The sequence below is a fragment of the Enoplosus armatus genome, chromosome 18 (assembly GCF_043641665.1).
Source record: "Enoplosus armatus isolate fEnoArm2 chromosome 18, fEnoArm2.hap1, whole genome shotgun sequence".
Lineage (NCBI taxonomy): Eukaryota > Metazoa > Chordata > Actinopteri > Centrarchiformes > Enoplosidae > Enoplosus > Enoplosus armatus.
The window spans coordinates 8,917,630-8,935,969 of record NC_092197.1 but is presented as its reverse complement, the minus strand read 5'-3'; the positions used below and the strand labels follow the sequence as shown (position 1 = coordinate 8,935,969).

At 42.3% G+C, this 18,340-nt stretch overlaps 2 protein-coding genes across 3 annotated transcripts in view; one reads left to right on the top strand and one right to left on the bottom strand.

Moving 5' to 3' along the window:
* Positions 1-18,340, bottom strand: part of LOC139301041 (astrotactin-2-like) — a 241,614-nt gene that overhangs the window by 37,564 nt on the left and 185,710 nt on the right. For both annotated transcript variants that reach the window (XM_070924304.1, XM_070924303.1), the window contains 2 exons: positions 9,703-10,025; positions 1,230-1,363 (listed from right to left, as the gene is read on the bottom strand). In XM_070924304.1, coding sequence (XP_070780405.1) covers positions 1,230-1,363; positions 9,703-10,025 — 457 coding nt within the window. The remainder of the gene's footprint in view (positions 1-1,229; positions 1,364-9,702; positions 10,026-18,340) is intronic.
* trim32 (tripartite motif containing 32) lies at positions 15,156-17,207 on the top strand. The gene has a single exon (XM_070924305.1). The coding sequence runs from the start codon at positions 15,156-15,158 to the stop codon at positions 17,205-17,207; it is 2,052 nt and encodes a 683-aa protein (XP_070780406.1).

The window sequence follows — 18,340 nt, the reverse complement described above, 5'->3', positions numbered from 1 at the left end:
CACGCCCTTCCTCTCCAATTCCACAACCACAATCCACAAACTAAACAATATCAAAACCGCCATAAAAGTGTCTCAAACTACTTGTGCAATACTTGTGCAACATAATCTAAGTCTTAAATATCAATGTGTATGTCCCAAAGACAAAGAGTTTTGGTAAAGTATTGCTAAAGAATTAAGACTACTCTCATCACAAGGTCTATTTAGTAGCTGTTTTGGAGGTTTTGATCATATCACATGATCTTAATGAGCAGAATGATCGTGGAATTGTAGATGTTCAAATGTCCTTTTCCTGAGCGCTTTAAGAACTTCTCATTCACGTTGGCTTAAAAGCTGAGGTTCAATGTTTATTCTTGACCCTGGAAACAGTATACAGGATATTGCAGATGTCGACATAGTGGCCACAGTCGGTATTGCAAGATCACATGACACACTGGCCCACAAAGACTTGAAACTGAAAGATGTGAAACGAGGAATACAATTTTCTGGGCATCACAAACACTCAGAAATGACTCTATATCAACAATGACAAGGTGGAGTTTAAAAACACCTGTCAGCAATTTTGCCATCAAATTTGTGACAGCATTACTGCTACATGGCATGGAATTCATGACATTTAAGTAAGAGCAAGAATTATGCCAAACTATAAATTTGGTTATAGTTGATGAATGGCATTGGGACCTTTGCAAAAAATCATCACATTGGGTGCAAATAACATCAGGTTTTGGAGCCCAGAATCTTGTCTTTCAGCTTCACTATATTTTATCCTTCTTAAGCTTTTATTGTTATTTCAGAGTGGTGCCAATAAATGTTGCCCCTCATTCTGGAGTATAATATACTAATAGGCACATTTTATTTTCATTCGTTAATTAAACGCTTTCATTGTAGCCTTATCCTCTGAAGCCTTGCCCTTTCAACTTCCTGTTTCTCTTTAAAAGTTCTCAGGGCAACAATAGCCAAGGTGGATGACTCACAAAAGCCTCCAGAATATTATTAGGACACCTTGAATGACAGCATGTTCTTTTCAGAGGGGTGTAAGGACCGACTGACAGCTATTAGAACTTTGGGGGCTGTGCTTGTGTCTACAACTTTCTCAAGTGCCCCAGGAGTCAGTACAGACAGGTATGTGTGTGCATGTCCATGTGCATATGTGAGTGTGCATGAGTGCATGCATCCATGAAATCTGTCTCGTGCATGAATTCCTAGGTGTCATAGTGTCACCTCACACTTACATTGGCTGCCTGAGGGGGCTGCAGTTAGGCAGGCCATCTTTGCTGAAGGCACTCAGGTCACAGCGACACCAGTTATCAATGACATCGCCCTTTCCAGCACACCAGTATAAGCTCATTGTGGCGCTCCTGAAGGCCTGTAAAGGGTAACAGGTGAGAGAAATGCAATTATCTCTTGGAACATGTGCTCCCTGTCCATCTATGCTTACCCCACCCCCATCTCCCATCCCACCCACCTTCTCCACCAATGCCCTCCATATACCAGCACACACACATGCACACATCCTCGTACTTTTGTCCATATGATGACTCTCCATTGACTGTATTAATTTTCTTTTACCCATTCCCTAAAATTAACCAACAACACCAACATATCAAACCAATAGCCCTTTGATGAAGTGAAAAATGTCCTCACTTTGCAAATATGTCCTATCTCTGAAGGTCTAGAGCTAAAAATGGGTCTCACAAAGACAGAAGTACAGGTACACCCCCCCCCCCCCCCCACACACACACACACACACACAGAGTGACCTTTTCATACCCACTGTTCCCAATTACCGGAAGGCAGGAACATCTCACTATCATCGACAAGCTTACACTGTGATATCATAGATGCACTGTGACTTTTATGATGGAGGTGTGAAAGCTGTGACACTCCCCACCTCCTCCATTTTATGCGTATGTTTGTGTGTGTGTGTGGATCTGTCGCTGTTGCTGTCGGCCTGTCTGTGAAGGGGATGGAGGAGGGGGAGATGTTAGGAGATGACATCATCTCCTAACATCTCCTTGTGCTGCTTCATTAACGGGCGAAAGAAAAATCAAAGGCAGAAGCTCAGTCATCCTCTAAAAGGCAGCAAAATGCCAATATAACCGTCAAAGCAGTAAAGTATAATGTCAGGGCTTTCCCTAAAGCCACAGGCATGATAGAGAGTGAGTTCAAGGGAGTTCGCAAGCACTCTGGCTCCCCCTGTCACACTATGGATCAATGGAGCACTCAGTTATTTATGTGCTCTAACTGGTTGGCAGTGCTGCCTCATGCAGACAACTTTGGAGATGTAGTTGATCATGGTCACAAAAATAGGACACTGGAACCATGCGGAAACATTATCACTGGGTACCAGGCATCCAACAAAACGCAGAGAGAAGCCAGGCCTTTGTTCCAATACACCATGACATTCACTTATCCAAAAGCAAAGGAACTGATGAGACCACACACATCTTTAAGACAACCGCGAACATGCAGCGTGTACACATGGACACATGCAAACATGCGCGCACAAACACACACTCCAATTAATGATTGATTTCCACAGTTGGTTGTTTCATTTCATTGGAGAAATGCCAAGGAAGACTTCTGCAGTGTGTTGATTAGTGAAAGTGACATTTGAGATGACTTTGGGCATAGTCCTGACCAGAAAGGCAGGCGGCTTGGCCAAAAAAAGAGTCAGGGTATGCACTCAGAAGCTGATGTTAGCATTTCCACAACACTGTATTGTTAGCTGTAAAGGAAGCTCAACAGTTTTTCATGGGAAATGACTTCTTCCATTACCACTTGCTTTCACTCAAGGCAAAGGATCCTGAGAGTGAAAGTGACCTAAATGAGCAGCAGCGTAAGAAAGAGTGGAAAAAGGGAGGATGAGACTGGAGAGACCAAAGGAAATATAGGACAAAAATCAACAAGATGAACAAGGAAACAAAGGTGTGAAAAAAGGAGACTCCCAACTCTCAAAACGTTCCCCACCTTACTGTGAGACAGGATCAGGATCCTTCAGCAGTCAAGCCTATCCCATTATTTATGCTCCAATACAAGCCCCTCTAAATGAGCATGCTGAATGCAGTTATTATAGGGGGGAGGCAAGCACTGTAATCCATGGCCATATAATAACCCCCTGGAAAACCAAAAAAGGGAAAAAGGTAATTACATTTCTCCCCCTTTGCCTGAGCCCATGTGGTTAACTGCTGCCAGAAAACAACAGCAGCAGGGGTCTTGCCACCTCATGTCAATGGGAAGCAGGCCACAGACAAAGGCAACAAGAAAAACCTGGACTCAAGGTCTATGCACGCACACAGACTAGACAAATATGAGAAATGACCTCCGCTGCTAGGGGCAAAAGAGAGGAAGACCACAGGACTGCCATGCGTTTACCACCACCAGATTCTTAGAAAAACCCCATATGGGTCTACTCGCTTGATTGCATGGCTGCACATGTGAAAAATAGACAAAGCGATTACCGCCGTGTTTATGTTTGAAGAGTAATGCAAGCCAGTCTCCACTGGGTAAACAGGGAATCTAATTGTGGTTTAGAGAGTGAGGTGGGGGATTGGGTGGGGGGCACGGGAGGTAAAACAGAGATGAGGATTTATAAAAAAGCACGAAAAAATGACAGCTAGCCGATACATGCAAAGTGATAATATGTCAAGTGTGTGGTGGTGAAGACAGCAATATGTCTTGCTGGTGCAAGTTAAGAAAAAGGCTTGGGTCAGTAAGGAAAACCCTTTAGTGAGATGAACAGACACATTGAAAGGCCCTGGAGAGAGTACTTCTGTGTTCAATGCTGTTGCTAGATAAGTCATAGATGGAAAGAGGAGAATACCCTATGCTGTATTGATTAACTACAGATCATGCATTTCCCAGAACACTATAGATCCATATATATTCTGTGTGGGCCAGATTGGGCTATGAAACAAACCTTATCCATTATGCTTCATATTAGAAAAGCAAGTGTTTTGACAAAGAGGGTCCTATCTGAGCAATGACTGTAACAGTGTAGGACAGTTTTTTTATGCAGTCATGACAGATTTGCTTTCAGGAACTGGTGATGCTCCTATGGTTACAATAACACATTGGTATACCGTTTCACAAATATGCCACAATTCATCTCCATTGACCTTATCGATACTGAACAAATTGAGCTGAAATGTAATCACCCCCTGCTTTGAACTGAAGACAAGATCAGTGAACAGCAAGGCCACTGAGCATCAGCAACAACTCCAGCCGCAAATTCCTAGTCTTGACATCATCTAGACCCTGCAGACTCACTGGCACCAAAATACTATTTGGACCTTTCACTTTCGTAGAAGCCTGTCGTGACTTAGAAGAAGGCAAGGGAGGCCATTGTGACCTCTTTAATGTATTAATCTGTTTGTCTAGTCCAAGCTGACCATATTACTGTCCATCTTCAGAGGCTAATACACGAAAACACTGGCCAGCTGGCCCACAGTATTGATTTATAAGATGATCACCAGTGGTGGTAAAGAGTCTAAGTCAGCACACACAGGACACCATCAATGGTGACCTAAGTGTGTATGTCTGTGTGTGCGCACACACGAATGGGTTTATGTAGCCTTTCCAATCATTCAAGGCTAATGGTGTTAACAAAGGAACCAATGGGCTGCTTCTAGGAGCCTTGTCAGAAGTAGTACTTCCAGGAAACTGGACACTGGGGGCAGCTGGAGGGTTGGTTCACCCAGAGGTTGTTGGGGGATTGCCATGTCCCTGGAGAACCCTCAAACAGCAGATATTGGTTTTTAGGTGCGTCAGCTCTGTCTGAGGATGTTCTAAGCTTTCCAGAAAAGTGAATTGACTTATTTGTTAGTCTGCTACCTTAGTGTGTTTTACAAAATAACAATCTAAGCCAACAATAAAAAAAAAAGGCAAAATAGAAGGGGAATAAGAGAAAATGAAAATTAATGCAATTTGACAGAAATTACAAATTTCAGTGGAAACTCGAGAAGAAAACTTGATCTGCTGGACATTGCCATCGATATGATTAATGGAATAATTATCGATATTGCCTTTGAACCATTAATTGCCGGGCGCTGTTTCGGTTAGGTCTTTCTTTGTGATAGGAAAGAGGGTGAGTGATTTAGTTCGTTTTGTCTGGAGCATAAAGGACAAGTCTATACTACTGCTTATGTAATTAATGCTTTATGGACCAAATGTTGACCAGAACCTACACTCAGTTGCCAGTTCATTAGGCACACCTAGCTAAAACTAATACAACAGCCCTGCCATACATTTTTGTTTTCATGTTAAGTTTTTGTTGAAACTGTTTTAGAGAGGTGTTGATTCAACTTAATGATCATTTTGGAGGATGTAATGAACTGCACTGTGTTATACTGGCAGGTGTTTATATGATTTTGTCTACCTCATGTATGTATATCAATGAGGGTAGGCTAAATAACAGAAACACCTCTCTGCATGATACAATACTGTTCAACGGCGCCACAAACTACATCATCCAAAATGATCATAAAGTTGAATCAACACCTCTACAGAAACTGTTTCAACAAAAACTGAACATTATAACTTTCATGAAGGTAGGATTTATTGCAGGACAGTATTACACTGCATTCGTTTTAGCTACAGTGCATGTTTGCCTAATACACTGGCAACTGAGTGTAGTACATACTGGCCATAGAGAGTTTATATGAATCTGTTTAATGATCTATAAGAGCATGCGCTCTCCTTGGTACTGAAGTGATGTTACTAGGATCAAAACTGATATTTTTTTCTTTCTATGTGTGCATTAGATTATGAGACCGGCAGGATTGAGCTGTGCGGTGGACTATTGCCTGCCTTTGGCAGCACCATTCAGGGTGTATTGCTATTTGAATTTTTATATTTTTCTTAAATAACTAGAATGAGAACAGGACGTATGGCATACTTTGTATTGTGTTCATTATTAAGAAGGTCCCCTAAAGTAAGCTCCCCCCACACATTGCAAATATACCTGCCCTGCTCTTGTGTGTAATGCTGCTACCTGTTTCGTTTTTTGGTGCAAATATGTTGCTCTTTTGCTTCTGTGCCCCCACTGAAAATGTTCTAGACACGCCCCTGCAAGGGGCTGCAGTAGTGCGTTATGGTATGAGCATGACAGCGGCCACTCTGCAAGATATAGAGCATTCTGACCCATTAGACTCACAACCAATTTGTTCAAAAGGTTTGCCATAATTCAGTCACAGCAATGCAGGACATAGGACCACTGGCAAGCTCCACAGGCGTTAGCTTATTTATTTATCCACTGAGGTATTTTTCTCTGGCACTAAAACAGGGGAGTATCTGTGTGCGTGTGTGTATTTGCGTGCACACACCAGGCCTGTAAGCAAGACCACCTTAGAGGAGTCCAAGCCAATTCCAAGACTGGTTCCAGTCGAATTCAAGTCAAGACCAGGTTTAAAGCAAGCCAAGCCCGAGAACAGAGCAACTTGAGAATACCAAGACAAAGAGGGAGTAAACCTCAAACCTTTCCTTCCAAATGCAAAACATAATCATTATGTTTCTTACAGAAGAGTAAGCACAATGAAGTATCTACAAATTTAGCTATACATGCAACTGATGAATGCACTTCTCATTTCTAAATTTATGCTACTTTTCTACTCTTGAATGAGAGCACCAGTAACTGTGTAATTTCCCCTGGGGATCGATAAAGTATTTCTGATTCTGATAAACAACTATCTACACCAGCTTTCTATGGGTTAAATGTCATGCCCCTACTATTTAGTCACAAAGATGATTCTGGTCTTATTTGCTAACATTTTGGGATGAAACAGTACATAAAAATACAATGAAGGTTTATGGAATTGTATTTGTGGTGTTATTGGCACAGAAAAAATACACTTGAAAACTTCAAGAGAAACGTGTCTTTTCAGAAAAAGTGTCCCCATTACTGCAGAATCCACGGACCTCCCTTTAAGCAGTTTTCATTGGAACGTCTTCCTACAAAGGAAATGGTCCCTATAGCAACAGTTGGACAATGAGGCCTGTGGATAATCCAGAAGGGGCATTATTTCTGGAAAGTTGTGATGTTGCTGTTGAATTTTTTAAATGTCATGTTCCATTCACTTTCATAGTATTGGGATTGAGGAAAATATATCAGGGAAAGACATCTTAAAATCTGGACACTTCAAACCAAAACTACCAGCATGGATAGATAGATAGATCCCATAAGAGGCAAGTGGAATGATGTTTTTTTTCCCCTCTACCCTTTAACATCCCCAACACTTTATCGTGTTTTTAGGAAATACTCAGGTAACTATCCAATATTTGCTGATAGGATCAGTCTTTCAGGTATTATTATACCTAAATCCTTAACTAGTCATTGGTAATGTCAGTACTGGGCACATGCACGAAGAAATACTTTATTCCCTATTCTCCTCTTTGACAGAGCAAGATAAAGAAGGTAGAAATGCCAGTTTTATTTCTATCATTTCATTCCTTTTCTTTTCAGTCCTGGTAGTGGTCTTTTCAAGGAAGGGGCCACATTGTAACAAAATCTCCCTGTGGCTTAATAATAAGGAGATTTATGTGGACATGCCATGTTCTGTCAGTCAGGCAACCAGGGAGAGGCCACTGAAAGATGCAGGTAGCCGAGACAGGGAGGGAGTAAGGGAGTCAAAGAAAGAGTGACAGGTCAATGTAAACCCAGTAGTGGGCATACACAGACACATGCAATAGGTAAACACATACAGGTATGACCTCAGACCAACTAATCATAAGCTGGACAACTATGCCTCTATTTTGATTGCTTCAGGGGGTTCAAAAAAAAAAGAACCTCATCTCTGAGAAAGCTTTTGCAACATGGCATCTGTCTTTCCCGATAGACCCAGTCAAGTAGAAAGATAAAGAAGTGTGTGTGAGAAAGACACACACACACACACACACACACACACACACACACACACAAAGACAGAGAGAGAGAGAGAGAGAGAGAGAGAGAGAGAGAGAGAGAGAGAGAGAGAGAGAGAGAGAGAGAGAATGAGCAGTTGTGTGAATGGAGGTGCAGGTTGTTGTGTCGCTCGTGTCTAATGCAATATACTGTACGTATGTGCCTTTCAGACAAGCAGCAGCACTTGTGGCCAAGAGAAGAGGAGAAAGAGAGAAAAAAAAGGAGCAGAGTGATGGACTCCCCTCCCTCTCAAGAGGTCGATGACATCAATAAGAAGCTAATAATCCTGCCTCAAGCTACCTCAGAAGGGCTAGCCAGAGCGATCCACTGCAGTCTAGCCCTTCTCCTCCTCCTCGTACATCTCACTCTCTACATCCCCAGAAGACCACAGGTTGGGTAGGGGGAGAGAAAAGGATGCATAGCGAGGTGTTTGGAAGAGAGGGAAAAGAGACATTTTGCTCTTCCTCACGTTTAGCTATCGATGAGGCCCACTAGGGATCGTCTGCTATTGATTGTGCCTTCTTTTCTTTGGGGCTGTGGTGCTTGTTATGGGCGGCACGTACAGGGGGCTTTGTTGTGTGTTCGTGAGTGCATATATATTTATGTGTGTGTGTGCGTGTGTGTGTCTTTTTGCCTCTGGTATTGTTATTGCCTGCAGTAATTTCAGAAGGTAAGGTAATTAGATGCCTGATTGGGGAGAGCATGAACCAGTCTGCTCCCTATGGCGTGTGCATGCGTGTGTGTGGGGTGTGTGAGTCACCTGCAAACAGCTCTGTGTTGGCTTACACATGCACAGAGAAGACACGTACCGGATGTAAGGCAGCAAGGAAGCCCAAACAGAGCGAAATGTGTAAAATAAATGTCAAGTGAAGCCAGACCCCCCCCCCCCCCCCCCAAATTACCTTATGGAAAAGAAAGCTGATATGATTAACTTTCACTGCACATAGATCCAAAGACTTTTCATACAGGATGAATCATAAACACAACATGTGGCCATTAAGCTGATATTACATTCAGCTGTGTATGTTTGTTTAGACACAGACACACACACACATATCTCACACATATACACATCGACTTTCCCACAAGAGGAGAAAACCATGATGTCATCTTTTTTATGCCCTCTGTATTACAGTACTCATTTCCAGTGGTCAAAGTTAACCAACTAATGCCACCTAGAGGGGATTTGTTACAACTGCATCACTTAAACGCTTCACAGGACAATGGATGCAAACAGTATGAAAGGATTACGACACCGCCACATGGCATGAGATTGTATATAAGTAAAATATACTGGACAATAAACACATGCCGCCTACTCTTTCAGAACAGATTGCACCTTTTGTCACAGGGCGGCACAACACATGTTTTAATTGGTCTCACATTTACAGTGAACTTCTGTTTGCAGAAGCGTTAGTATAATCACATACCGACTTTTATGCAAGTTGACACAGTTTATATTTATATGAATATAAATAATTCACAAAATGTCAGGATTTAAAAGAAATCCAGGTTTCAACCATATCATCAATGACATTATGTTGACTTTCATTTCACTCCTTTCATTCAAAAAATACTTTTGATGTTACAACAAACTGGTAAAAGTTAATTCCTGAATGTGGATGTTTTAATTATTTTTGCTTTTTTCTTGTATCACATCTATTGACTTGATTCTCTTCGTCATTCTCTGGTTTTACGTAACTTGATCTGAAGCCTCTCCTTCCACACACACACACCCACATGCACGTGCACACAAGCAGACAGACACACACACACACAGACTTCCTACCCCCACGCTGCTTTCTCACCTCTTTGGTGACGTTGTCTTGGACCAGGCTGTAGAGGGGCACCACGCGGCTGACTTCCAGCAGCACAGGGATGGGGGAAGGCTGTTCTCCGCTCCTGCTGTTACCAGTGCGGCCTCTTCCTGATACTCCTCCCATCATGGCCTGGTGATGGCACAGGTGGCAGCCAGCTGGGCAGCTGCCCTTTTCGTCGCAGCGGATCTCCACGCCATTCACCATGTCATCAGACAACAGCTGGCTCTTCTGCAGCGCCGACAGGTAGCTGATGAAGGGAACCGACTTCAACTCACGCCGCCCACCTCCACCAACCCCCTGGTCTGTTGCCTCTGTAGGCATGAGAGGAAGGGAGGGCATGGGTAGGAGGGGGTGCAGATAGAGATAAATAAAGTTAACAACAATAAATACTTACATTAATTTAGTAAAAAAACAGCCACCTCTTTCACTTTCACATTCATTCTTTCCAAATTGTAAAATCAATCCCCTCTTCCTTAATTTTCTCTCATCTTTACTTCCGTAACACAATTTATGAATCTTTACTTGAGTTGTAAAGAACATTCACAGTCCCTCGGCTGCATAGAGCGTCCGCATCTGGATTTACTTTTACTCGCTGCCAAGGAAAAGAAGAAAAAACAACAACTAATCCCTTACTGTCATCAGCTTTTATAGACAAAGGATGAATGGGAGGGAGGAGGGGTGTCACTGGCTTCTTCTCCTGAGTGTCAATTACCACTGTTTGATGTTCTCACTGGAGTTGGGGGGATTCTTTCTCATCATTTCCTCTTTCAGTGAGAAAACAACACACCATGCGGAAAGAGGAGGCAGCGACAGCAGCAGGGGAGGAGTAGAAACAGGAGAGAATGCTACTTGGGTGTTGAGTGTTTCAGGCCACATGTTAAAATGGAGCAGATATGCCATCTGTGCTGATGTGGCAGATGTGCTTGTGTGTCTATTTGCTTTACAAGGACAGAGGACTCATGTGAGTATTCCAAATGAGTGATACGGGATTCTTCCTAGTAACAGAAAAGTGCATTAAAGTTGGGTTTTCTGGATTATGATGTAGCTTTGAGACATGATACATCATCAGTCAGTGAAACTATGATGCATGAGAAATGTAAATCTGCAAATGTCATCAAACACTCGATATTGCAGAACACTGAATAGAAGTGTAGATTGCATTGAGTATTAAGTAACCTACACCCTATGCAGATTAATGAAGCTTCAGCCCCAGACATGAGGATAAATGTATAAACACACGAATGTGCAAATGTTAAAGTCACACACCCCCACTCACATACACACAGACGCACACGGATGGATCATTGAGATTACCAGTGCTTACAGTATTACATAAGCACACATACACGCGCAGACCAAGGAAAAACAAGGGAAACCCCAAACCCGAAGGAAATGGGTAAGACAGCAGGAAAAGCCCTTGACATTATTCAAGGTGGGGTAATTGGGATCAATTAGGCTTAATATTTTGAATGACTTATTTCCTGTTAACAGTTTTAATGACAGGAACTCAAACCTCCTTCAAGCTGTTGTCAGTGGCAAAAAGACAACATACTCAAATAGCGTATGTGAGAAACAGAGAGAAGCAAGTCTAAATGTGTCTACGTGTGCAATTTCACTTGGACTCCTGTAATGTCAACAATATTAAACAGGTTAACCCAAGACACGAAAAAGGGTGTGTAAACTTTCAACCGCTCATTTCTCAAACACAAACACATGCCGACACACGTGCTTTACCAGCAGGCATTTAGCAGCTCTGAGAAAAACATCACAGGTGGGGATGTTTTCAAGGACTAATATTATTTGCATGGGAAAATCACATAGGTGTCAAGTTGATGTGATATTTCCACCATGCAAATATAGTATGAAAAATTAAATTACAATATATCTCAAAAGATTTTTCAATTTCACACAAAGTAAAAGCACTTGATGTAACTCAAATCTGCAAAAGGTTTTGTTTCCTGTTGTACCTACATGCAAAACTGTAAAAAGGCTGTGTTATGTTGCACTGTTAAAAGCCTAATAACATTAGTGAGCAAAACTGTGCATATGTCCCTAAATCATTCATTTCCATACCTACTTGCCTTCCAAATTAAAATTATATTTAATATTCTAAAAGAAGCCCATATTCAGTCTAAAATGATGAAAATATGTAAGGGATGAAAAGAAAGTAAAAGTAAAGTTCCTTTTAACTTTCAACATGAAGGAAGAAAATGGATGTACAGCTATCTAAACTAAACAACAATTCACTGCCAAAGAAAAAACAAATGGCTGTAGACAATTTTTGAGCCATTACTGGGGTCATGAGTTCCGTGGAGATTCTCATAAGGGAGAACATATTTATCTAACATATCGAAAATATATTTCATTAATATAATATTAATATTAAATTATTTAATATAAACTGCACCCCAAGTCACTGAAACTTCCAGATTTCCAGAAAAAACACCATGGACATGACCCTTAAGTCCTCAGTTTTAGCAATGAAACTGGTGTGTGTGTGTGTTTGTGTGTGAGAGAGAATTGAGTCTGTACATACATGTATGTGTGTCTTTGTGGCCTACTCCCTGTGTGCATCTGTAAGACACTGGCAATCAGTTGAGAAGGTGGGTGGTAACTTCATGTGCAACAGTATGTAAACAGGCTCAAGGGGTGGCCCAAGAGCCCAATTACATACACTTCTCGAGGCAACACAGACACAGAAAAGAGCTGTCGTGGCCCAGCTCTCACAACAAAGCCTTGTGGCTCAGGTTAGCTGTGGCTAGGCAGTCTAATTCACTCTTACCCCAATTAACGCATTTCACCCCCGATTGCAATTGTTTAATGTATGTAAACAAATGCATTTCATGGAAGATTCTGCACTGTCAAATATTTCTGGAGAAAATAAAACACAGCCGAGGTAATGTGACTGTCAGAGTCAGCTGACATTACTAGTGCACAGGTTCTTTCTCCATGCACAATCTTGTTTCTCCTATTTTTTATTTATTTTTGGACTTTTGTCCTTCCCTAAATCTTGTTTTGAGACTGGCAGCAAACTGCTGTAACATTTAATTTCCATCTGGGATCACTAAAGTACTTTGTGTGTCTGTTTATTTGTGTTTGTGCAATGTATAGTTTCACTGACATTTTACCAATGGTGACACCCTTCACATGGAGAAATTAAATTGGACCACATGTATTTTGGTGCAGTTAAAGGAGTGGCCTGTCATTTGGACTTTTTATAAACTATGACATCTCTTTGCTGTTTGGAATGAATGTGATGCTTGTACTACACTTGCCTGTCATCAAACACAGTGAAAAGATAAATGGAGTGAATTTCTTAGCCATTGATATTGCACTGCCTTTGTTAATTAAAATGTCTTTGTAGACTGGTTGCAGTATAATTACTCATCAGGGACACGTACCCTCTGGCCAGGGTTATGTTGCCCAGGCAACAACAGCAGAGGTGTCAGATATCTTCCATAGCAATTCAATACAGATGTTGTTAGATATGGTTACTGTTGGCATTGTTGTTTTTGCTTTATTAAAACAGCCGCTAGTGCTACATGTACCACAAACCTCTGATTTTAACAGACTCTTGTTATCTACAGTAGCTTATATTCACTATTAATTACACAATAATGGTGTAGCAAGAGAGACATATGCAAATATAATGTACAAATTCATTCTAGTCTATCAATAGATTATCAAGCCAAAATACAATAACATTGCTGGAGGATGACGTGGGGAGCCATGTTTACTGTGTCGTCTACAGACTTGTTGGCTATGTAAACGAACTGCTGGGGGTCCAGGAGAGGGTCAGTAATGGATTTGAGGTGTGACAGCACAAGGAGCTCAAATTACTTAATTGCCACAGAGGTCAGGGCGATGGGTCTGTAGTTGTTAAGTCCTATAGTCCTTGCTTTTTGGGGGACAGTGATGATGGTGGAGGTTTTGAACTGGACTGGCACATGACATGTCTCCAGTGAGGTGTTGATGATGACAATCTAAATAAATATTCCATGTTTCTTTAAAAACTATTTATTTTAAAAGTGCTTGATCAAAGAAAAGCAGACCGTTTCTTTGGTCACACATTTACTCTTACTGACTTTGTGAAGCTGTTGAATGGACATCTTCTAGAAGACTTATTCTGACATCTAGTGGTCTCTTTCTATAATTGCTGGCTCACGTTTAGAAACTGAACCACATCTGGATATTTTCACATTCAGTTGTATCCTGAGGACAGAACTGCAGACTAATTATTTCAGTTACAGGTCTGTTTACTTGTTCACTCAAGTTAACTAATCAATATCAGTAAAATCCCACAAACTGCATCAGGACCCTGGCGTACACATATACAAGCCTACACAGCAGCCAATCAAAACAACAGTCAAGCTCAGAGCTGTGCGTATGACGTAACACCACGGCTCTGCGTACGTGACGTCGTCAACACTGCAGTCTGTCATAGCAGCTGCAGTAGCCGAAACACAGCACGCCCATCAAAACCTCTGTACTTCCAACCAGCTAACATTGAGGAAAAGGTAATGTTTTAAAGCAGGAATTTCAAAAGAGAAACATTACGAAGAGCCGCATATCTGTGTTTTGAATGCACGTTCAACAAAACCAGCCCTGTGACAATGTTGAATAACATTGTCGCGTTGTGTCAAGTGACAGCTTTAACGTTTGTTGTTTTGTGGCGAGGCCTCCGATTTACCTGTCTAAAATTATGGAAATTCTCTATGTAATTTGTTTGTAAGTCAGGGCTGCAAGGTCAACCTATTTTTAAGCATCAAGAGATCACGATGGTGCCCTTAGATATAACCTAGCTAGCTAGCTAGCTAGCTAACCACATTAAACTGCGTTGGAAAGATGGTGGGTCAGTTAACGTTAGCTCACTGACAAAAAACAATTCATTAATTAGTTAGATACCTGCCATTATCACCATTGCCTTATTGTGGAAGCGCACTTATGTAACGTTACGTTACTAGCGAGAGGATGTATTGAGTTGTATATTAGCGTTGCCTTGTCAACAACACATCCTGTTGAGTAACGCTAGATAGTTGTCGCCTTATGTTTATGCCAGTTACACTGCGACAACTCGCTACTTTGAAACAGAGGAGAGCTACCTTGCTCTGCTAGTTATAGCTGCCAAATAAGCTGCAAACTGGCTCACTAACTTTAGGTTTTTGGCAATCTTTAGGACTGTATCATTTATTGTCACACAGTCACAGTGCATCAGATGAACGTCAGACTTACTTGTGTAATTTGAGTATCACATATCTATTACTACAAAGTACTGCTGAGTCCAATACAATACACAACTGTGGGGCATCACAAATTGAACATGATACTCACATAATTATTTCCTCACTTGAATTAGTGACATTATGCTTTCCTCTCACACAGAATGGTAAAACATTTTGTAATTTCTTTATTGTTTTTTCTCACTCCAGGAGAGGACCATAATGGAGGCCGCATCTTCCCAGCTGGACCCAGAACTAATTAGGGAGGTTCTTGAATGCCCTATATGCCTGGAGACCTACAACCAGGAACAAATGAGACCCAAACTCCTGCAGTGTGGTCATACAGTGTGCCGGCAGTGTCTAGAGAAGCTGTTGGCCAATACTATCAACGGTGTGCGCTGCCCCTTCTGTAGCAAGGTCTCCCGTATGAGCAGCATCTCACAGCTGGCCGATAATCTCACTGTGCTCAAGATCCTAGATTGTACTACATCCTGCAGTGCTGCTGCTGCTGCCCTAATGTGCAAGTCCTGCTGCAACCGCCTACCACGACAGTACTGCCACGATTGTGCCGCAGTCCTCTGTGAGCTCTGTAAAGGGGAGGGTCACCTGCATCAAGGCCATTCAGTCCATCCGATTAGGGTAGCTGCTGAACAGCGTCGTAAAGAACTGGGTAGCAAGCTGACTGCTCTGCGTGATGTTATGGGCGAAATTCAGAAGAAAAAGACAGCTATTGAAAACATTTCCAAGTCCTTGAGACTAAAGTACCAGGCAGTGCAGCAGGACTATACTACAGCTGAGCTACGGCTTCAAGAAGAGCTCAAGAGGTCTCGAAGGACATTCACAGCTTCCATGGCAGAAGTGGAAAAACTAAATGGGCATGTCCTGGAGGAGCAGACATATCTCCTTAACATTGCAGAGGTAAAAGTGGTGTCGCGCTGTGATTATCTGACAATGCTGGTGAGGCAGGGCGATATTGCTTTGCTAAAGGATGATGGCGGAAGCAATGATGATGAAGAGCTGGATCTGAGGAGCACCTTGCCCACCATGTTTCAGCTGCAAGAGCCAGAGCTGATCAGAACAGAGCACTCTAAACCTGTAGAAGTGGGCCAATTGACCACCAATACTTATTCTGTCAATACAGACGATGAGGCAAGTGGGTTGGAGATTGCACTTGAAGGTGATGTAGAGAGTGTAGCTGGGGCAGTAGGGGCTATAGGTGGTGCATCGGCTCCAGTGGATATATACAGAGACATTGACATGGTTGCAGCTGAGGAGGCGGTATGTGGTTCACCAGGCAGCTTTAAGTCAAAATCTATGGATGCAGGTGGGGGGTCACCTGGAGGAGCTGGGGCAAGCGCAGCACCCCCAGTCTGCCAGTTTGTGAAGAAGATGGGCTGCAAGGGAACTTTACCTGGCATGTTCAATTTACCAGTCAGCATCTGTGTAACACCACAAGGTGAGGTCCTGGTGGCTGACCGTGGCAACTACCGCATCCAGATCTTCAATCGCAAAGGTTTCCAGCGTGAAATCCGCCGCAATGCCAGTAGCATTGACAACTTTGTCCTGAGCTTCCTTGGGGCTGATCTGCCTAACCTCATTCCCTTATCCATTGCTGTCACTCCTCAAGGCCTGATTGGGGTCACTGACAACTATGATAACTCAGTTAAAGTCTACACTATGGATGGACACTGTGTGGCTTGCCATAAGAACCAGCTGATTAAACCCTGGGGCATCACTGCCATGCCGTCAGGTCAGTTTGTGGTGTCAGATGTGGAAGGTGGCAAGCTGTGGTGTCTAGCAGTGGACCGCAATGTAGGTGTGGTCAGCTACAACAGATTGTGCTCAGCTGTGCGGCCAAAGTTTGTGACATGTGATGCAGCTGGAACAGTCTATTTCACCCAGGGCCTGGCCCTGAACTTTGAGAAACGCCACAATGAGCCCCACCTGGAGGGTGGCTTCTCTATTGGTTCAGTGGATACCGATGGCCAGCTAGGCAAGCAGCTCAGCCATTTCTTCTCAGAGACTGAGGACTTCCGCTGCATCACTGGCATGTGTGTGGATGCCAATGGGGATTTGCTGGTAACGGACAGTGGCAGGAAAGAAATCCTCCAGTTTCCCAAAGAGGGTGGATTCAAAATTCTCATCCAGGAAGGGCTGACCTGCCCCGTGGGAGTGGCCACCACCCAGAAAGGACAACTGCTAGTGCTGGATTGTTGGGACCACTGTGTCAAAGTCTACACATACATTCAGAGGAGGCACTCCTCCACTTCCTAGAGGAACAATCCAGTCCACATGAGCACGAGAGGTTTAGTAGGTATGTGTTGGTAGGTGTGTATGGAAGTTTGGAAAAAGTAGAAACACACTGTTATCTGTCACTTTAGTTTGGCTGCAGTCCAAGCAATTCTCACTCCAGCTTTCAATGGGTTATTAAATGAATGTTCTAGTCAGTTTGGTTCACTTTAAAGCCAAATTAAAAATCAGCTACTTAAGCTGCCTCTTACCTGATTATGTTAATGGAACACTAAAACAGACCTTTTTACATCAGAGAATACTGGCACAAGTTGTATCATTAAAATAAGCGAAAGAAGCCATTGATGTCAGAGCTAATGCAGGCACAAAGTACAGATGATTTTCCTTCCTCTATTACTGAGTGCTATAGCCACCATTCAGCCTGACTGTGTGTGATGTATGGCTTTCACTGATTTGGCTAATCTTTGCAAAAGAAGAAAAAGGTGCAGAGGAAGAGCTGAAAATGAACATGTATTTACATATGAAATAAAGCATACCAAGGCTTTTGGCCTGTGAAGCACTTTATTATTGACACGACACTGTTTCCTAGTGTTAGGTTTTAGTAGCACAGACTAACGTTGATGTTGCTGAATGCAGCTGGCAGCTTTAAAGTTTACTGTGCAGTTAGCTAATGGCAAAGCAGTAACCAAGTATCAGCATACATTGAATTGCATTCAGTAACAGTCAGGGAACATTTAGTGTAGAATATTAAGTTACCTACAGAAAAGAGAGCAATGGTGATATGTCATTTACTGGGGTTCTGTGGGTTTACATGTTTTACTGACATTGTCAGGCCTACAATACATTTATTTAAATAAGTCTATATTTGTTAAAGCTTCTGTGAGGGTAGCTGAGTTAATGCAAAGAGAATTAGAGTTACTGATGTTTAATTTGTAGACCACATTATTATAAATATTCTTCCAGTACTTGTTAATAGCTACCCCGTGTACATCAGCCACAACCTGAGTAACCAACTGAGAACATTTTGAAGCAGTGTAGAGCAAAGATTACTAAAATCTACTGTCTGATCTACAGTACAAACCCTGTTCTCTCTGTATGTTCTTTCATTCAAACTTTTTGACTTCCCAGCCACAGCCTCACCTATGTCACTAGGGGGC